The following is a 23068-nucleotide window of genomic DNA, read 5'->3' as shown; positions in this document are numbered from 1 at the left end:
AATCAGATTCTTTGCTTCTGGACTAACGGTAAAACTTTCTTCAATTAAGTTATCAAGGAATAAATGTGCTGGTGAACAATCAATAAGTAATTACCACAAAGCTATATTACAAGGGTCTCTCTGAACCACATCACTTACGCAAGCCTAGTAAGTTTAGTATTCCAACATTGTTTAGCATTCAGTTGAATATGTTAACGTAAGAGCTAGAAACTCAAGCAGTTTTTTCTTGTCTCCTTTTTCACTCCAGTAGGTATTTTGCATATTTAGAGAATGTTTGGTTTTCTAAGCATCAGTGTAGAGCAGTGAAATACTATGGGTGTATTTCTCTCTAGATATCGAATTTTTTAATAATTTTAATGAGTAAAATAGTCTTTGGTAAGCTATTGTTTTTAATAAAATTTATAGTTTCTTTTTCTCTTATTATAAAAGAAACTATATTAATTGGAGAAAATATGAAAATGTAGAAAACAAAAAGAAGAAAATAATCACTCACAATTTCAATCCCGTGTAAACACTTTATATATCATTCAGTGCTCATTTTCAAGGAGTCAACAATGAAATCATACTTTTTACCCATGCTTTTTTTTCCTTTTCGTCTACTTTATTGAGATATAATTTACAGGCAAAAATGCACCCATTTTAAATGTAAATTTCAATGAATTTTGACAAATATATTAATATATACTTTGTAACCACCACAATCAGATATACAGCATTTCATCACTCACCAAACTTTGCCTGTGACCTTTGCAATCATCACTCCCCTTCAGCTGACTCCCAGCAACCACTGATATGCTGCTGTCACCATAGATAACTTTTGCCCTTTCTAGAATTTTATACAAAGGGAATCGTACAGTAAATGCTCTTTTCTGTCTCGTTTCTTTCATACAGCATAGTGTTTGAGGTTCATTAATATTTTTCTATGTATAATAGTTAATTCCTTCTGATTGCTGAGTAATACTTTATTTTACGGATATACCATGGTTTATCCATTCTTTCGTTTATGGACATTTGTGTTATTTCCAAAATTTGGTCATCATGGATAAAGCTGTTTGTGAAAAGTTCAAGTTTTTATGTGGACATGTTATGTATTCGGTTCTCTTAGGGTAAATACCTAGGAGTGAAATTGTTGAATCATACAGTTTTTGTTCCTGACTCTCTTTTCAAAGATGTTTTAAACAGCCTCCCAGGATAAAATATCTAACATGGCTTCTAGGGCAGTGGGCAGTTCTGTTTTGTATTGTTTTGTTGTGGTTTTTTGCTGTCCAAGATAATAAAGATAATGTCTCGTCCTGGAGCAAAAGTTGGGCAAGCTTGTTAGCAGCTCCTTTAAAAGATTAAGGTTCCTCAACTGTAATACAAAGCAACCACATGTGTAGCGTCCACCCAGGTCGCTGTGCCTCACCCCTGTGTGATGTGAAGGCAGAGGAACTGATGTACCTATGAAGCTCATGCTGCCTGCTGTCCCTCTTTTTCTCCTTTCCTGTATTATTAAATAAGAACATATATTTTTACATATTGGTATATAATCTATATATCTAGATATAACGTATAGTTGTCCTAAGGATTACAATCTACTTTGAGTTAATATTCTATTTCAGGTAAAATACAAGAACTTTACAACTGTAAACAGTCAGCCCTTGGTATCCGAGAGGGATATGTTTCAGGACCCCCTCAGATACCAAAATCCAAGGATGCTCAGGTCCCCTATATAAGATAAAATGGCATCGTATAGTTGGCCCTTTGTATTTACTGAGCATTAGTATTAGTTTTTTTGTTTGTTTGTTTGCTACTGGTAACAAATCATCTCAGTTTCTTGCTTATCTGAAAATACCTATTTCCCTTTTACCTTTGGAGGACGGTTTCATCAGATACAGAATTTTTAGTTTTCAGATCTTTTATCAACATTCTGAATATGTCATTCCTTCAGCTTGTAGCCTCCATTGATTCTGGTAAGTCAGCCGTTACCTTGTCATTAATTCCCTGTATGTGATTTGCTCTTTATTTTCTGGCTGTTTTCAATTTTTTCTCCTTATCTTTGGCTATCAGAAATTTGACTCTAATCTACCTAGCTAGGTGTGGGTGTCTTTGTATTTATCCTGCTTGTGTTTACTGCATTTTTTAGATTAGCAAATTCATGCTTTTCAGAAAAGTTGGGAAGTTTTCAACCATTATCTCTTCAGATATTTTTTCCACCTCTTTCTCCTTCTCTCCTGGAATTTCAGTTACACTTCTGTTGTGAAAGGTTCTAAATGTTCTCCTCGGGACTCTGAAGCTCTATTCATTATGTTTAAACTGTCTTCTTTCTGTTCTTCAGATGTGATCATTTTTATTAATAGCTTCAAGTTTACTGTTTATTCTGCCCACTTCTTTGGCAAGTTCCACTTTAATTCTTTGAATGTATTTAAGTAGTTGCTTTGGAGTCATTGCTAAATCCAGCCTCTAGATCCATTCAGAGTCAGTTTCTGTTTAACTGTCCTTCTTCCTGAGTATGAGTCACATTTTCCTGTTTCTTTGCATATCTAGTCATTTTTGGTTAAAAACTAGATAGTGTGGATATGTTTGGCAACCTTTGATGTTCTGTGTTCTTCTGAGGATGATTTTGTTGTTTAGTAAGCAATTTGCTCCTTTGGATTCAAACCATAAGCTCTGCCTCCCCTGCAGTGTGCAAAAGCTCGGTTCTTTTAGCTTCCGGCTATTGTTTTTAATCTGGCCTCCTGGGGAACTTTCTTAGACCTGTGCAGTTTAGCATTCTGTCAAGGTTTGGGGCAAAGTTTGTGGTAGCATTAGCAAGCTCTGTCGTCTTACACATGAAATCAGTAAGGCTTTAGCTTTCTGCCTTCTGAGTTAGGCCTGGATTCAGGAGTAACCTGAGCCGGACAAAGCCGCAAACTCACAAATCTCATAGGGTGCAGTTCTGCCTTTCAGAGGTAAGTGTTCCTCTGGTTTCTGTCAGCTGTTTTCCTGGTGACCCAATGGTATCTGATTTAGTGGTCCTCCAGGGATTTGGGCAGAGAGTATACTCAGATTTTTAGTCCCACTCCTTCTATGGCTTCTGTGGACTACCCCTCCCCCCCACCCCCACCCCCCACACACATATACATTTTCAGCTACCCTGCCAACCTTTAACTCTGTCTAAAGTAAGATTAAAATTTTGTGAGATCAGGGGAAAAGTCACTAACTCGAACTCTAACTCATTGCAGTGGCTGTCTTTCAGTGGTCTGTGCTTTTTATCTTTTTTTAGATTAAGCCTGATTTTGGTCACTTTCTAGTGCTTTTAAAATATAGATAGATAGGGCTTCCCTGGTCGCAGTGGTTGAGAGTCCGCCTGCCGAGGCAGGGGACATGGGTTCGTGCCCTGGTCCGGGAAGATCCCACATGCCACAGAGTGGCTGGGCCCATGAGCCATGGCCGCTGAGCCTGCGCGTCCGGAGCCTGTGCTCCGCAACGCAATGGGAGAGGTCACAACAGTGAGAGGCCCGTGTACTGCAAAAAAAAAAAAAAAAAAAAAAAAGATAGATACCTGATTTTATAATTCTTACTTACTGGAGGATTTGCCAACCAATTCCCTTCACCATTACTGGAAGCCAGAAGTCCCTTCATTTTTTAAAAAATATTAGAAAGAATCCTTCATGTTGTTAAACATTTTCTTACAACATGGCTGCATACTATAAGATCTTCTAAATGGGCCAGAATTTTTAAACTTTCTCTTATTGTTAGATAGCCAAGCTCTTTTCACTCTTACATTATAATACCCTAATGTACAAGTCATTTATTTATACTTGGAAATATAAGTGTTTATACTTGGTAATAGAATTAAATTATTTCTTCAGGATAAATTTCTGGAAAATGGAATTATTAAATTAGTGAATCTGAATATTATTAATATTTTTGATATATTTTGGCAAACACCCCTGCAGAATGGTTGTACCAGTTGTCAGTGTTACCTGTGAAAATGAGGTTGCTTATTTCCCTTCAAGTCACATAACTTTAAATTTATTATGAGTTATTTTTTTTACTTAAAGGATTATTTGGTTTTTATAAAGCAAAAAATTATTCCTGACTATACTTTTTAATAAACTGTCTCCACATACTATACTTACATTTGCTAGAGTCACAGTTGTAATATGGTTACATAATCAAAATAGTAGAATAAATAGGAACTTTAGTTCATTTAGTTTAATTATTAAGCTTTTTTTTTTTCAGTGCTAAGAATACATAGAAAATTTTTAAATTTCACTTTAGGGAACTAATTCTAAGATATTTTAGAATAAGTTTTATATGTATTCCCTCTCTTCTCTTTTTAAAATTGCATTATTGAGATATAATTCACATACCATTTAAAGTGTACAGTTCAAAGGTTTTTAGTATATTCACAGAGCTATGCAGCCATCACCACCACTGATATCCCTTCGTTTTAAATAAATTGAGAATACTAGATAGAGTCCTGGCAAGGTCAGTGAGTAGAGAGTTTGTGGAACAGAGAGAAGAAAGATTCTGCCACAAGGGGAGCTGGACTTCCTCCTCTCCATTTCCTAACTCTGCTCAGTATGTTAGCTATAATTATATAAATAACACTTTTTGGGCAATTTTGTGCGTGTCAAACTGTGGAAAGCTAAACATAGTGAGGAAAGTTTCCTATGCCAATGTCAAAGTAAAGTTTAGACAGTATTTTTTTGATAGAGATGAAAGGTGCTAATAAAAATAACATGACAACAACCAAAATGAAAAATAAACACTGTAAACTTCTGGTATTAGATGAAGCCTGTACTATTTCTCTTATGCCAGCAGTACTACAGCCAAAAAGAGCTCTGTAAAAAATAATGGTTCTTTACATTTTGAGGTCAGTTGGTTGATGAGATTGGATAATGACTAGGTATTACATGATTTGAAGAAATTATTAATATTCTTTGGTGCCATATGACATTGTGGTTATATAGGAAAACGTCCTTGGAGGTGAATACTGAAATATGTCATGACTAGATATCTATAATTTCATTAAAATAATTCCTCAATGGATAAAGAAGATGTGGCACATATATACAATGGAATATTACTCAGCCATAAAAAGAAATGAAATTGAGTTATTTGTAGTGAGGTGGATGGACCTAGAGACTGTCATACAGAGTGAAGTAAGTCAGAAAGAGAAAAACAAATACCATATGCTAACACATATATATGGAATCTAAAAAAAAAGTGGTTCTGAAGAACCTAGGGGCAGGACAGGAATAAAGATGCAGAGGTAGAGAATGGACTTGAGGACATGGGGAGGGAGAAGGGTAAGCTGGGACGAAGTGAGAGAGTGGCATTGACATATATACACTGCCAAACGTAAAATAGATAGCTAGTGGGAAGCAGCCGCATAGCACGGGGAGACCAGCTCGGTGCTTTGTGACCACCTAGAGGGGTGGGATAGGGAGGGTGGGAGGGAGACGCAAGAGGGAGGAGATATGGGGATATATGTATATGTATAGCTGATTCACTTTGTTATACAGCAGAAACTAACACAGCGTTGTTAAAGCAATTATATTCCAATAAAGATGTTAAAAAAATAATAATGATAATTCCTCAAAAGAATACTAATATGCTTACATATAGGTATGTAGATGAAGCAAATATGGCAATATAAATATTACTAGTTATTAAATCTAAGTGGTGGGTATATGGGTAAATCTAGGTGTTTACTGAACTTTTGCTTTACTTTGTCTATGTATTTGAAATTTTTTATTAAAAATAAAGTTTATAAAAGTGGATTTGTGAATATTCTAAATATGAAACAAGAATATGGCCTTAACAGTGTTTATTCTGCTATTTATGTAAAAAGGGATGGATATTTATTCATATTTGTTAGCATAGGCAAAAAAATTTATCTTTGAAAAGTGATTCAAGAGACAATAATGATTCTCTGTGGGAAGAGGGGATAGGAAAAGAGAAGATGAGGTAGAAATTGGAAGTAAAACTTTACTTCTTTAATGCTTTTTAATATTTTGAAACATATCTAATGAAAACATACATTATAGGAGAATATGGCCCTAAATTACCATTACGGACTGGATCCTAAAAAAAAATAGAAAAATAATATTTCACGCCCAAAAGACTTTTCAGATTTTGGTAAAGCATTAGGCTTGTGTGCATCTTAGTAACTATTGTTGACCTGGACATTTGAAGTTCATTTTGGGAACATTAAAAAACTGAACTTGCTTTATTTTGTTGCAAGATTTCAGCATCATTTTTCTTGTTATCTCTATAACAAGAGATATTTGCACTGGGGAGCTTTTTTTTTTTTTAAAGTATATTATGAGTCAGTCATATATATATTATTTTCTTCTTTTTTAAAACACCATCTTGTTTCAAATAATGAATACTGATTGGTCGTATCTCAGTTTTCACTGCTAATAAATTCCTTTTGCTCTCCTAGACTCAGGTAGTTGGCTTATTTTCATGGCCCTACCATATTTAGGAGCATAAAAAATGGTATGATGTAGTACGTGAAAAGAGTTAGAGCTCACATTCTAGAAATAGACCTAGCATGGAACCCCACCCCATTCCTGCCATTTAACTGAAGACCTTAGGGAAGTCACCTAAGCTTGCTAAATCCCAGTTTCCTTTCTTAAATAGTAAGGTAATATTACCTGTGCAGTTGTTGAGAAGATTAGTTGAATTATATAAACAACCTCCTACCTGTCATGTTCTCATTTAGAAGAGGCACCCATTGCCTATTTTTAAAGTGTGAATTACCAATAAGTCTGTGAAGGACTATTATTTTTGACATTGGTTATTACATTGCTTCATTATTTATAGGTAATTCTAACAAGAATGAAATTTAAACTATTTCCCTTGCAAACAAGACCTTATATGAAAGTAAGTTTAGGACTTCCCTGGTGGTCCAGTGGTTAAGAATCTACCTGCCAATGCAGGGGACAGGGGTTCGAGCCCTGGTCTGGGAGGATCCCACATGCCGGGGGCAACTAAGCCCATGCACCACAACTACTGAAGCCCACGCACTCTGGGGCCCGCATGCCGCAACTGCTGAGCCTGTGCTCCACAACAAGAGAAACCACCACAATGAGAAGCCCGCGCACCCCTATGAAGAGTAGCCCCCACTTGCAGCAACCAGAGAAAGCCCACGCGCAGCAACGAAGACACAGCAAAGCCAAAAAAAAAAGCTTAATTAAATTTAAAATTTAGGTTAATTTCAAGAAATTATTTACAACGGTGTCTACTCAAACTTGCCAAGTAAAATACATTTTTGAGTTACCAACTCTTTACCCTTTAGAATTAAGCTTTAAACTTCCTATTGGGTTTAACCCATTGGTTCACAGTTGATTGGATCAGCAGCTCTGGAAATCATAATGTCCTTTACAAACATTACATATTTACTATAGTAAAGTAGTTGGCATAATGATCAAGTTGGAGCCTAAGAAAGATTTCTGTGATAGTCTTTTGGAAATCATTCTAAAATGGATGTTGTTGTGTAAGTCCTCTTTCAGCAGGGGATAATTTACGAGAATAATTTTTAATAATTTGCTATGTATATTTATAAGTATGTGAATTTTTTAAATGATGATTCATTAAAGACTCATAGTTGATTATTTAGCCACCTTGAGGAAAGGATATACTGTACCTGTCCAGAACAAATTAAGATTTCTTACCTTTGGCTAGGATGGGGAGAGGGGGAGGGACATCCCTCCCTGGGCAGGATTTTCATACTCTTCCTGATTAATATGTCATCAGTCTGTGCAGCTGTCTCTTACTACTAGGATTTTTTTAAATTAATTTATTTATTTTTGGCTGCCTTGGGTCTTCGTTGCTGCACACGGGCTTTCTCTGGTTGCGTCGAGTGTGGGCTACTCTTCATTGAGGTGCACGGGCCTCCCATTGTGGTGGCTTCTCTTGTTGCGGAGCACGGGCTCTAGGAGTGTGGGCTTCAGTAGTTGTGGCATGCGGGCTCAGTAGTTGTGGCACACGGGCTTTGTTGCTCCGTGGCATGTGGGATCTTCCCAGACCGGGGATTGAACCAAATCCGTGTGCCCTGTATTGGCAGGCAGATTCTTAACCACTGCGCCACTAGGGAAGTCCCTAGGAATATTTTTTGAATTACCTTTTTCTAGAGGACTTGCAAGACATATAAGAGCTTTCTTAAAGTGCTGCATATTTGGTAGCTTTACAGCAATTAAATTGCTTTAAGGAAGTTGGCTGTTAATGGTAGCAATTTGTTACACTTTTAAAACTTGGGAATGCCTCACTTTGTTTCCTTATTACTTGAGTTATAATTTCTACCTCCAAGTGAACATTTGGTTAATTTATTTTTATTGAGCAGATATCTCTAAAATTGAAGAGAAAAAAACCAAAACCAGATTTCTTTGGGTTAGCTAAATGTCAGTTGCTTAATGCAAAAGATAAAAATACTTTTCTGGACTAAACTCTTTATATTTTCAAAGCACTTTCATGTGTATTATCCCATTTGATCCGGTTAAAATAGTAGGAGGTGGGTGGCATAGGTGTTACTTTGTTTTAAAGATCAGGAGATGGATGCCTTAGAGAGTTTAAAGGACTTGCCCAAGGTCACACCTAAAAATTCTCTAAATGCATAAATAATCTTTAAAGTTTATGCAGCCTGTTCTCTGATTTACCTGTAGCCTCTCTGTTGTCTTTTTGGATAAAATATTCTCCATTATTGCTTAAATGCAACTTTTTTTCTCCTCCATTAATGGGGAAATATTGATGAACTATTAAATCTCTACAGGGAAGAAATAAATCAGTAAATTTGCAGTAGGATCAAAAATAAATACTGAGAGAAATTAAATTTAGAATACTTAAATATTCAACAGCTATACTTAGCTAAGCTATTGAACAGGTGCGCCTAATACGTTTTTTAAAAAGTGTTACATGACTTGAGAAACAAAATACTTATAGTTAAAAATGTAAATTTTATGCTTACTTACATACAATAATACTTTGATTTTCACTGTTGAGTCTAACTTTTAAAAGAAGAAGTTATTGCCCAGATTTTCAGGATTTTTAAAGCATAATCTTGGGTGAGGGGAGAAGACTTTGTAAATAGGACATAGAACCCCGAACATATATAGGGAAAAAATTGGAAATTTTTACGAAATAAAAATTAATATAGCCGCAAAAAATGGCTAAACTCAAATGACAAACAGCAACTTGGGAAAAAATTGGCAAAACACATGATGGATAAAAGGCAAGTTTTCTTAATGTATAAAAAGCTCTTTCTAAAAGCATTAGTATGAATATGGATGGTTAATATGGCATAACTATAGTATTTAAAAATTAGAAGAGATCTACCTGTTTATCAGTAGAGGATTGGCTTAATGACATGTGATTATCCATTTTATGGAATATTATTATGCAGCTGTTAAAAATGATTTTCCTAGAAAGTGTCTGTGATGAGCTGCTAATTGAGACAGGTACCTTACAAAAGTAATATATATAATGTAATATCTTTTATTGGAAAGAACAAATCCTTGAGATATATATCTATATAGATATATATCTTTATGTTTGTATGCATATGGGTGGAAAACATTGGTTAACTAGGATTTACAGGTGAGAGACATTACAAGGGGGTAGGGATTCAATATTTAGCTGTTTCTCAGTTCATCTTTACATTGTTTCATTTATAACAATGTGTATACATTACTTATATAATTTTTTTAATTTATAAAAAGTAATAGAAGTGGGAGAGACAGTAACACCAATACATAAATGAGACAGTTTCATAAACATGTACTTCTCAGAAAAAGATGCACATTGGCCATTGAACATCAGAAGCTCATAAATAAATACAAATTAAAATAGCGTTAGGATGTTATTTTTCACCTAGCAAACTCACCAAGTTTTAAAAATTTGATAAATACCCAGAGTTAGTAGCTAGAATGTTCTCATGCACACTCAGTTTGTGTTTGCACACAAACTCGTTAGAAGGTAACTGGGTGGTGTTTATTAAATTTTAACTACATACTTTATGACCTGGAAATTCAACTTGTAGGATTTTATCCTAGAGACCTACTCATGAATGTGCCACATTGTTTATAATAGCAGAACTTGAGAACAGAGACAAATGATTGAATAAGTCACGGTACACCCACACACTGAAATACTATGCAGCTATAATGCAGTAGAGCACCAAGGTACTTAACTCTTTCATGAAACACAGTATATGGTAATATGTATAGCATACTTCCATTTGTATTTTTAAAAGTTCTGTCTAGTGACCATGTACTAGGAAATTTCAGAAGAGATTTCAGTAAATTATTGATGGTGTTTACTCTGAAAAATATTAGGATCTAGAGTGTGAGAAGAAAAAGATTTCTTCAAACTGAAAGTTTCCTCAAGTTGAATAAATTGATGTTTATAAAAAAACTAAAAAAGGAAAATTAAGATGATCAAATTTGACTTTGTCCTTGTAATTATAAATGATGGTTATTATAGCAAAATCTGAAAGAGAGAACTCATGCTTTTCTTTATCATGCCTGTTCCTGCGTCAGTCTTTTGCATCTTCTTAAGTAGCATCAATACCTACCCAGCTGCTAAAGCCAAAAAAACTAGAAATCATCCTTGATTCCGTTCTTCCCTTATCCCCAAATCCGGTTCTTCCTCCAGACATAGCCTGAATCCCTCCATGTCTGTCCATCTCCACAATTAGCACCTAGTCCAGGCCACCATCTGCCTCTTGCCTAGATACCTGCCTGCTTGCTTCCTTCCAGGTCTTGCTCTCACATAGTGCAGTCTTACTACAGTGTCCAGAGTGAGCTTTAATAAAGCAAATCAGATTTATCACCTCCTATTTAAAACCCTAGAGTGAGTTCCCATTGCACTTAGAATAAATCAAATGCTTGCTCTGGCCTACCAGTCTTGGGTGATCTGCCCCTTTATCAGCTCTCCAGTGTCCCTGTCACTACAGCCACACAGCCAGCCTCTGTTTTCACACTTTTCAGAGTCATGACCCCTAGGGCACTTGCAGGAACCATTGCCAGGTGCTCACTGACAGTTTCATTTTTATCTTGCTTGTCTCAGCTTGAAACTCTCCTCTTTAACATGATCTTCCCAACAAACCCATCTAAAGAAGCTCCCTGTCAGACTCTGTCACATCAGCCTGTTTTATTCTCTTCTTAGTGCTTAACATTACATGATAATTGTGCCATTTTTCACATTGACATCCTACTATTAACTGAAGTAGGTTATCTTAAATTTCAAGAAAGTACATTTTCCTCAAGGACCCAAGAGAGCATTTTCATTTTGAATGGGGGAGGGGGGGAATAGCCCATAAACATTGTTACTGTTCTTAAATTGGCATTCATGGAACAGGAAGACACTCATCAGAGCTGTAAGATTTATTTTGCACCAAGACTAGCCCCAATCCATAAAACCCTGGAATCCTCCTACTAGTTCATTGCTTTATTTCACAACAGCTCATTTCAGACCAGATCTTTCTGGAAAGTCTGGTCTTACCTTAGTCTAGTATAGTTTGTCCTAAGCCTAGCCTCTCTCCTTTCATTCCAGATTCCTCTGGAGATTCTTCTCATAATACCACCAAACTCTATCCTAAGTGGATTAAGAACAGCAGTGTTCGGGGCCTAATAATTACATAAAATTCTCTGAGCCAGCAAGTTTGTACTGAACCTTAAATGAAATATAAAGCCCAGCCTCCATGAGCAGAGGGTAAAGAAGGAAGGGTTTTGTTCTCTCTTCCTTTTCCTTACAGGTAAAATGAGAGTGGTTATTACTTTCTAATTTCAAAATACTATTTTGATGTTTTCATTTTAGCATTTTATAATGTTTTCTAACAAAGTTACCAAAAGGTACATTTTTATGTCAGCACTCATTTATCTGATTATTTCCTTAAAGGTAAAATAAGTATGATTGTATGGTCTCAAGGTACTATACTCATGTATTCACTTTGACATTTTACAGAGCTAACACACATTAAATAAAGATTTTTAAAAGTTAGTTATGTTGTCAGTGCTCATATTTTGAATATTCTACTAGGAAATAGGTAGTTTTACTATCAAAGTTCCACCAACCATTTTGCTTAGTACTTTGAAACATTTTTCAAATGTTTATATCAGTAATAGGAGGCTACCAAAAGTTCAGACCATGTAAACTACCCATTTTGATTATTCTCACTTTGTGAAAGTTGTTAGGGAGTTAGTTACATTTTTTTTAGTATTTTTTCCTATAGTATAAAGAATCTTAATTACTAAAAATATATAAACGTGTAAGTTAAAGGTAAACAATTGAAAGTGTCTATACATGTAAAATATTTTAACTGTAAGTAGTAAACCTTAGACTACTTTCTGAATTTTATAGGAAAAAATATGAGTTACAGTAATATTAGAAATGGATTGGTTGCTGAAATATATAAATGCATCAGTCATCAACTTATGGCATTTACTATGTGAATATCTATTTTAAGGGGCGGTGGTCGTAAAAGAAACAATTGTATCTCCACCTTTAGGTCTTATTCTCAGGTTAGAGAGATGAATTTCAGCATGTGGAAAGATAAATAACAGAGAAGACATCACAAGGCAGCACATAGCTAATTATACACAGATGATCCTTTAGCACTTACTATATTTTATATAAGGATGTCAGTGAGAGCCAAAACAGGACAGTCATTGATTTCATCATAGTAGCTCAATGTTCTGTTGAGGACACCTGTCTTTTTTTTTTTTTTAACATCTTTATTGGAGTATAATTGCTTTACAACGGTATGTTAGTTTCTGCTTTATAACAAAGTGAATCAGTTATACATATACATATGTTCCCATATCTCTTCCCTCTTGCGTCTCCCTCCCTCCCACCCTCCCTATCCCACCCCTCTAGGTGGTCACAAACCACCTAGCTGATCTCCCTGTGTTATGCGGCTGCTTCCCACTAGCTATCTATTTTACGTTTGGTAGAGGACACCTGTCTTTATTGTTGAGTTTTCCTCAACAATTTATTCTTCCTCTTTATTCTTTATTCGCGATTGTCCTCTTTATTCTTGTGTCATGATTTTTCCTAATCTTTATGTTTTTAAAACTTTAGCTGCCACACTGTTTCATAACACAATTTTCCACAGTCTCGGAACCATACATTGTAGGCAGAAGGCAGAAAAATGAGAATGCAATAGCTTGGTAGCTTTATTCTCCAGCATCTGTTCAGAGTAATCCCTGAATCTGTTTGTTCTTCCCACAAGCTGTGCACACATTTTTGTTTGCATGATCCTTATGTAAAAGTTCAAAACTAACGCTACCATTTCAAATGATAAGGTCGCTTAACTAACCATCTAGTTTCTTTTGACTGATTAGATTTCCATTAGATGATAAGAGAAATATCTAAATTTACATAACACAGCTTTAAAGAATGCCCTAGTTATTAGCCCTGATTACCTATATATCATCTATTTTCTTGAACTTTCTTGCTGATTCATCATTGGGAATTTGAATAGCATTTAGCTACATTTTCCCACTACAGGTTCCTTAATTTAGCATTTATTTTACTGATCTTGCCTTAAAAACAATTTATTGCCCACCCTGAAGTATAATGATAACTAATTTATTAATCATTAGGGAATGTCTAATGCTCTAGACTTTGGGATTACACAGGTGCATAAAGCAGCATCTGGGTCCCTGAGGATCTTAGAATCTAGTAGAAAGGAGAAATCCTGGCCATTCTGGTTGTGTAAAGAGACGATTGTATACCATTTGAAAAATTAAAAGCCTGGGATCTGTGCTGATTTCATTTATCTTGATCTGTAGATGAGCCATAGACCCATAGAATGAAAGGCAGAAAAAGAGATGAATAAACATAGCCAAATCTGACTGTAGTCTTGGATCTTAAGTAATGTTGTGGAATGATATTATGTGTTATACTCTTACGATAGTGGAATAATTGTATCTAAAAGGAAGGGAAGTTCTGGCAAACTATTATTAGTGAATTACCATTTGGAAGATGGACTTATACTATGCTTCTGTTCCCTCCTGAGGTTTATTCGAAAAGTGGATATAGATCCTTGTCTGTAACTTCCACCTCTCCAGTTTTAAAGGACTTAATGTGATTTCAACAAATGGATTTGAGCTATCCCAGGAGTTCTAGAGGCTACCAAATGTGGTGGGATACAACAGGCCCACTTTGTAAAGAGAAATAACTGTAAATAGTGGGCATTTATGCCTCCAATACACATTCCGAAATCCATCCTCGTTATTGGTTTAGACAATTCAACTAACATCTTCCAGCTGGAATCAATGTAGGCATTTTTATTAAGAAATAAGTTAGCTTTATAAAAGGTCCAGACATACCACTAAATTGTTTACAGTGGAAAAAATAAAAACTTAAAAAATAAATTAGCTTCAGTGTCCATCAGTAGGGGTGTGTTTAAGTAAATTAGAATATATCCATTCAGTCAGATACTACGCACTCAACACTCAACAACAACGGTGATGTACATTGATTGACATGGGAAATGTCCGTGAAAAATGTAATGTATATTAAAAACAACAGGTAGAATACGATTTTTTTTAAGTGCGGTAAAGTAAATGTATGTGCGTGCCCACACATCCTAAGGGCACTGAAATGCTTTCTCATCAGTACTGCCTTTTGGTGGTGTCCTCTGACCTAATGATAGGATATCCCAGTTTGCCCAATAACTGGGCAGAAGCTACATTCAACTTATTTTCAGTCTGTTGAAAGTGGTTTGGTTAGCAAGGAGGTCTTACCCAAAGGGCAGCTGGAAAACAGAATTTTAGCATCTTTGAACCTTAGGAGCAGGTTAGTTATGGAATTAGAGAGGACATATCATCTCAGTCTTTGTAGCCCCCAGCCTATCCTCCAATCCAAGGTAGTCAAATACAAGGACAGCAGTATTGACTGTGAGAATAAACTAAAATAATAAATATTCAGTTTCGATTCTGTCTAAAATAAATACCTACAAAGTGGGACAAGATATGGATAATTTTAAAAAATTATTTGGGCCCTTGCTTAAAAAACTTAAGTATGAACATTCTTTGGAGACATAAACCACATGCTGCTGTTCAGAAGCAGTAAGTATTGGATTGTGAATGAATTCAGTCAAGTGGCTACCCTTCATTAGCCAGCTTTCCCTGATAGGATAGCCCTCAGGAGACAAGTGCTCCCCAGTCAAAATTTCTGTGCATGAGCTACAGTAGAATCTTGACTAGTCTTAGAGTGCCAGTCCCTGGAATTGTTAGTCCATGTCTTTTTTTTTTTTTTTTTTTTTTTTTTTGCGGTACGCGGGCCTCTCACTGTTGGGGCCCCTCCCGTTGCGGAGCACAGGCTCCGGATGCGCAGGCTCAGCGGCCATGGCTCACGGGCCCAGCCGCTCCGCAGCATGTGGGATCTTCCCAGACCCGGGCACGATCCCGTGTCCCCTGCCTCGGCAGGCGGACTCTCAACCACTGCGCCACCAGGGAAGCCCAGTCCAAGTCTTAATGAGGTCTTAGACTACAAACTTGAAAGATTGGCACTGTGCCAGCCTTTGCAGGAAGGAAGCATTTGTAATAAGTGAAGCTGAAATTGCTTAATCTCAAAATCAATTAGCTTTGGGAATACATTTAAATGAAACAATCATCATGAACTTTCCAATTATTTTTTTCCTAATCTATGCTAAAATCCAAAAGGAATATTATTGGATTATCTGCTCTTTTGAATTAAATATCCCTGCGTGCCCCGTCATTTGCAAACATAAGTAAAGCTTTACCATGCTATATAGAATATGGGAAATTTTTTTCTTCCAAAACTTGTTAACTCCATAGCCACAAGGAATAAGCCGTATTTTGGACTATGAACTTGAAAGGAGTTTGTTTACTGATCAGCTAATCAGAGATTATTCAGACAAGAATCCTCAAGAAATTTCTTTATTGGTCCATTTCCCATTTCGCAGAGAAGAGCAAGCAGCAAGGAAGAGTAAATTGATAGTCTATAGCTAATCAAGACTTTAGAACTATTTAATGTTTTGCTTACATATTCATCTGGCAATTTCTTAGAATTGTTTCAGTTTTGTAAATTATTTGTTGCATTTGATTATATTAAGTAAATAAATGTATTTGTTAATATTCCAAGTTGTATCTGGGGAGTAACGATAGCATATAACTTCAGGTACCTAGATTTAAGATTATTTTGAAGGCATATACCATCAATCCAGAGCAATCCTCCAGCTACTTGATTCATTACAAGCTCTGGCGAAAGAGCAGCTCTCCCACAGGATTCAGACGTGCTAGAATAACATCATTAGTACTGTAGAGAGAAGAGAAATCACATAACACCCATTGCTTATCAGAGTTACGAGTTCGGTAAATAATTATACCTTCTTGTTTTTGAGTGCAGTAGAATGAGGAAGTATATTACGGCTGCTACTAAACCACATTCAAATTACAGTCTCTAGAGCAACAACACAGTAATCCACATTCTCAAAAGAATCATAGCAACTCAATTTTTTTTTTTTTTTTTTTCGGTACGCGGGCCTCTCCCGTTGCGGAGCACAGGCTCCGGATGCGCAGGCTCAGCGGCCATGGCTCACGGGCCCAGCCGCTCCGCTGCATGTGGGATCCTCCCGGACCGGGCACGAACCTGCGTCCCCTACATCGGCAGGTGGACTCTCAACCACTGCGCCACCGGGGAAGCCCGCAACTCAGTATTTTAAAAGACATGTTTCTAATTGCAATTGCCATAATCAGTTATTTTCTGATGTGATGTTTTACTTTCAAAGAATTATTACCTTTGTAGAATAGTGAAATTTTAAATTAAAGTAAAAGTTGAGACACATGTTTTAAATAATACTCCAATTTAAAATGGAAGAACTGGAGATTGGAGGAAACCGAAATAAATGAAATTAGAATGATAGCAAAGTTTGAAGTTCTATTCCAGGATTCTTTGAACCAAACACTTGACAGCTCCCCAGTCATGTTAATTGCCTTTTTGTGTCTGTATATATTTCCATATGCTGAGTCATCATTTTGGCTTAAAATGCAGTCATTATAACAATATTGGCAATATTTGGCTTAAAATGCAGTCATTATAACAATATTGGCAATATTTAAATGTTCTTCCCTTTCATGCCTGCCTTATGGAATATACAGTTTCTGAACACAAACTGTTATTTTATCTTTAAAATATTTTTCTAAAACATTATTAGTGCTTGTAAAATAAAGGTAGATAGGAGAACATGATTGCCTTTAAAGTACTATGATAGCAGAACTAAAGTTAAAGACGTTTAAAATCCCCTATTCTCTCAAATTAAATTCATTTTGAGCCAGAGGTCTAGAAAGCTTAGCCTTTGGTATCATGGGATGCCCAGGGCACCCTGACTCCCAGACCAAGGGAGCAGAATCTTTCTTGACTCATTTCCCTTTATCACAGACTCACCATATTCATGTCAAATGCCCACTGTCCATATATATTATTTTATATATGCTGTATTTAAAATGGATACACTGCTGTATTTAAAATGGATAACCAACAAGAACCTACTGTATAGCACAGGGAACCTGCTCAATTTTATGTAACAATCTAAATGGGAAAAGAATTTGAAAAACAATAGATGCATGTATATGTATAACTGAATCACTTTGCTGTACACCTGAAACTAATACAACATTGTTAATCAACTATACTGCAGTAGAAAATAGAAAGTTTAAAAAAATAAAAATACCGAAAAAAAGAAATTAGAGCCATATAAATATATAGATTTTTCAATAGACTCATAGAATTTAGACACAAAAAAGATCTTAGAAATTGTTCTGTGAGTGACCAAAACTTGGTTCTGACTCACTACACATTTGCTGTGCAAGTAGGCAGCCCTTCCCCGACACACAGGTATTTCAGCTGTGATGGCCCATGGCATGTGCCTCATGCTTTCCAGGCCAATCTCCATGTCTTTGCAGCTTTGCCTAAAAAAAGGCAAATGACCTTATTAAATATCTAGATATAATGATGCCCTATCTGATTTCTTGAAGCCCTTCCCTGATTTACATTTAAGAGCCAGTGTAACCATTGATCTTATAATTTTACTGAAGCACAGTAATTTTGTAGATTGAAAGAATGGCAACCAAAGCTATACTTTCATATAAATATATATGTATTGGAAACCCAGCTTCCTTTCTGTTCACATGATATATCCTTTGCTAGTGCTTTTAATATTTTGCTCCCTGTATAATTAGTGATACAGTGCTGTTTTCCTTCTGATATGAATGTGTGCAAAGACAAAGACATTATATATATATATATATATATATATATATATATATATATATATATATAAACCTTTAAATCTTTTTTTAACATATTGAAATTTTTTCAGTATATCTCTGATTTTTTCTTGATTAACCACATTAATAGCAGAGAACAAATGCCTGCATACAAAAGTAATTTGAATTTTATTTAGTACATATACAGCTTAAGTTTCACATCTGAGTGTGCTGCTATAGCCTCTAACACCCTGAACTTGAAAAGAACCAGTCCCTGAAGCGCTGGAAACTGGGCTGGGCTCCTTGGCATGCCGTCCTCTTCCTTCTCCAGGGTGAAGTCATCACTCCCTCTTGCCCTGATATCGTGGCTTTTATAGTTTCTCTGGAACATAGAAATTTGGAGTTTTGCTAAACAGGTTTATTGACTTTGGTCAGTGATAGAACGGTTGGAATAAAAACATAACATGTCATGATGGCAAATTAGTGACCAATGACTGTATGCATTTGCCATATGTTAATAAAATTTGAAAGTAGCTGTTCATCCTATTTGGATGATTGGATATTCCTTTGATCTAAGCCAACGATGAAAATAAAAACTGACTCTCAGTCCCAGAAGTTAATAAATGTAAGGCATTTTCTAAAATAAATGAATATGTGGTTTTCAGATCTCTGTCTTTTATTTCTGTTTATTTTTTATTAGGTTTACTATAAATCTGTGTTTGGGAGCAAAATCTAGATTTTACTCCAAAAAGAAACAGGGAATAAGAGGGTGGCAGCCTACAGTGTCAGATATCAGATTGTCACCATTGTTTTCCTTTTCATCAGCATCCTCAGCATGCCTGTGGCAGAAGCAGTGACAGAACTGGAAGGGTTTACCCAGGGTTGTGAATGCGTAAAATGAAAAACAAAGGGGATAGGAAACCTAGGGGACACCAAGAGCAGTATGTCAATGGGGCCAACTTAGAAAGAGAGGAAAGTGAGAAATCCACAAGCCTGCAAGGTTTGGCTTCAACTTAACCTTGCAGCCTTCTCTCCTGCCACCTTCCCTTCCCTCCACTCACCAGTCTCAGGAGCTACCTCAGGTTCCTGGCTAGCCCTTCTGCTGTGTGTCTCTCTGTGTCCAGATTCTCCTTCTCTCCATTCTTCCCTCACTACTTGTTATTTACCCTTCAAGAATCTACTCAGGACTCGCCTCGAAGAAGCCTTCTGTGATCCCTTCCATGTTGGATTGCATGTCCTGGCCCTAGGTGCTCAGAACATGTCACACATTTAACTTGGCACTTACTGTATGTGACTGGAATTATTTACGCTTAGGTCTTTCTTTCCCATTACGCTATAAGGTCCTTAAGAGTGATTTATCCATTATAAGGATCCTTGTAACCCAGTGCCCTGCATAGTCCCTGGCAAAGTGTAGGCATGCAGTAAATGTAAGTCTGAATGAAAACTAAAATGTGGGTTTTCAGCTTTCTGGAAGAGAATTTATTGGTCAGGAGAATCACTGACTTTATTTGAATTATCACCTGTGTTTGACATTTTAAGTAGCTCTCCAGACATAAACTGTACCCAAGGGTATGACCATGTCTCAAGAGCCACTTTATGTGTATCTGTGTCAGTGTATGTTTAGGACTAACTCTTTTTAAAAAGCATTTCACTAAGATGAGCCACAAGGCAATAATTTTTTAAGCTTATTCCTTTGACCTCTTTCAGATTTGAATTACATAATTTTGTTGAAGTTCTTGAGCATAGATTAAATAGGTCATGGAATACATGAGTGCCTTGGAAAATAGGTAAAATTGTGTGAAGGGAAACATAAGAAAGGAAGTCTGGTAAACGGGGAGGAAGTTTAAAGCAGGGTGGAATGAGTATATAGCTAACGAATCTTTGAAATATATCTTATATCCAAGAAAAATGTTGTATATAACGTGAATGTCTATAAAAGTCCCTGGACTCTCAGACCGAAATTAATTAAAACGTTGAAAGGCTTAATATGGGGTATGGAGCACGATAGGGGTGTTTTGGTCTGATTTTGTTTTGTATTCTACTCGGAATGGGTGTATATCTCTTTATGGCACCTGTACCTTCTAAAATATTTGTTCATCAACAGCAAGCACATAACAACTTCTTTCTGACTTAAGTCAAAAGTAATTTTCAATTTGAAGATAGGAATCAAAGCCTGAAACCAGTAGCCAAAGAAAGCAACACTGGATATTTTAAAATATACAGAGCAAACTATTAACTGAGGTGTCATTATTCAAAAGCTGTCTCTTTCACTTCTACTTAGAGCTGCAAAAAATGGAATCATTCTGACCCATAACTCTTCACTTTCTTCTCTTCTTTAGTGGGATTGGAAGGAATTGGCCCTGGGCCTCAGGAGGCAGCAGTATTTTGGCAGAATTTGGAACTCTGCATTTGGAGTTTATACACTTGAGCTACTTATCAGGAAACCCCATCTTTGCTGATAAGGTGAGATTCTCCAATATACCTTGCACTGCAAAAAAGTACTTGTTGGAAACAACATCCCTCTCTGGGGAGATTTAGTAATACGGAACGTGGAAAAGAACCACCAATTTTAATGTAGCCCTTTATGAAGTTTTGTTACATGCAGCATTTCATTTAACCAAACTGTAAACCATTCTTTTCACAGCACCATTCTAACTCAGTGCAAGAGGGCCTCGCTTACATGTCTGATTCTCTACACCTCAAGCAAGTAACTTTACATCTCTGAAGTTTTTCCCTTATCTAAAACTATAGTGTTTTGTGGACTCTGTGAACCGTATACATGAAAGACTTTTTAAACTCAAAGTGTTTTACAAATGCAAAGTAGCAATTGAATCAGTTTCTAATTTTCAAGAAACACACCCATTACCCCACCACTCCGCCCTTAGCTTTCACCCCACTTGTCAGCTCCCCTTTACAGCAGAATTCTTTGGAAGAGTTGTCTGTGTTTGTTGTCTTGGCTTCTTGACTGCCACTCCCTTGAATGCTCTCCCGCTGGGCTTTTCTCCCAGCCACACCAGTGAGGGCTGTGTTGCCAGATCCAGTAGTCATTCTCACCTCTCCCTCTCCCTCCCTTTTCCTCCCCATCTTCCTCTCCCTCCCCCTCTCCCTCTCCCTCTCCCTCTCCCTCCCCTTCCCCTCTCCCTCTCCCTCCCCATCTTCCTTTCCGTCTCCCTCCCCTTCCCCTCCCTCCCCCTCTCCCTCTCCCCCTCCCTCCCCCTCCCCCTCCCCTCCCTCCCCTCCCCCTCCCTCCCCCTCTCCCTCTCCCTCTCCCTCTCAGCATCGGCACACTTGATCACTTCTCCACGGGCATTCTCTGCCCCTGGCTTACCTCCGTCTTTGCCAGGTGCTCCTTTTCGGTCTCCTATATTGGAACTTCTTTATCACCCCAACCTCTAAACATTGGAAAACCCCAGGACTCAAACCGGGGCCTCTTCTTTTTACATTCACTTTCTCCATTATTTCATCCAACCTCATGACTTTACATACTGTCTGTAGGCTGTTAACTCCACATTTGTAATTCCAATTCCAACCTGTCCCCTGAACTCCAGGCTCTATAGCTAAGTACCTATTCAACATTTCCACTGAAATGTCTATCAGACAACTCCCACTTAAAATGTCTCAGACAGCCCTTACACTGGCTTTTACTCTAGTCTTCATTATCTGGGTAAAGACGCCTCAGTTTACCCAATGTCTCAGACCAGAAATCTTGAGGTCATCCTGGTTCCTCTCTTTTTGGTAAACCTCAGATCCAATCCATGAAGAAATCCTTTGTATCCCGTTACCTGTGCTGCTACCCTAGTCCAGGGATCCGTCATCTCTTACCTGGACTGTGCAGTAGCCATCTGACTACCACTTCCTCCCTTGCCCCCTCAGTCACACCGATCCTGTAAAAACACAAGTTTTCAATGGCTTTGCGTCACACTCAGAATAAGATAAGCCCACATTATGGTCTGTGAGGCCTGCAAGATGTGGGCCCTGGCCACCTCTAGGCTCTCTGACATTCTCCCCTTCACTTCCTCACCTCCACCCTTGGTGGTCTTGCCAAACCCACTCTTTTCTCAGAACTTTTTTGTACTTGCTCTTCCTTCTGCCCACGTGCTCTTCCTTCATTGCTCTGCATGACTTACTCCTTCATTCCTTTAAATTTCTGCTGAAACCATCTCCCAGTAGCCTCCCCAGACCACCCTGACTAACAGAGTACAGCCTCACCACCTCACATCACTCTGTCCCATTACTCTTTTGTATTTTTTTCATAGCATTTATTACCACCTGATATATTTATTTGTTTGTTATCTGTCTCACTCCACTGGATGCAAATTCCAAAATGGTAATGACTTTGTTTATCCACTGATACATCCTAGTTTCTTCTATGGTGTCTGGCATATGGTAGACTGTATTCACTTACAGTTATTATTTTTGTAAGCTGGTGGCAACTCTCTTTGCTCTAATTCTGCATCATTTAAATCAATGGGTTTTTTTTCTAACATGGAAAAATGTAATCAATCAAGAGAGAAGAATGGCACCAAACTTGTTTTTCATATTTTCATAGTAACATTCCATTTTCTATTGTAGGTAATGAATATTCGAACAGTACTGAACAACCTGGAAAAACCACAAGGCCTTTATCCTAACTATCTGAATCCCAATAGTGGACAATGGGCTCAATGTAAGTCAAAAGTTAAGCATTGTTGATACAGATGAACTTTTTGCAAAGCAGAAGTAGAGACACAGGCATAGAGGATGGAAGTATGGATACCAGGGGTGGGGGGTGGATGGTGGTGTGACAAACTGGGAGATTGGGATTGACAGATATACACTACTATGTATAAAATAGATAACTAATGAGAACCTACTGTATA

The 23068-nt window shown here is 37.1% G+C and overlaps 1 protein-coding gene across 3 annotated transcripts in view; it reads left to right on the top strand.

The window, feature by feature from the left end:
* MAN1A1 (mannosidase alpha class 1A member 1) overlaps positions 1 to 23068 on the top strand; it is a 175013-nt gene that overhangs the window by 108492 nt on the left and 43453 nt on the right. For all 3 annotated transcript variants that reach the window (XM_079939505.1, XM_079939506.1, XM_079939504.1), the window contains 2 exons: positions 20549 to 20672; positions 22782 to 22875. In XM_079939505.1, coding sequence (XP_079795631.1) covers positions 20549 to 20672; positions 22782 to 22875 — 218 coding nt within the window. The remainder of the gene's footprint in view (positions 1 to 20548; positions 20673 to 22781; positions 22876 to 23068) is intronic.

Source organism: Stenella coeruleoalba (assembly GCF_951394435.1).
Source record: "Stenella coeruleoalba genome assembly, chromosome: 12".
NCBI classification, from domain to species: Eukaryota; Metazoa; Chordata; class Mammalia; order Artiodactyla; family Delphinidae; genus Stenella; species Stenella coeruleoalba.
This window is presented reverse-complemented; position numbering and strand designations above follow the sequence as displayed.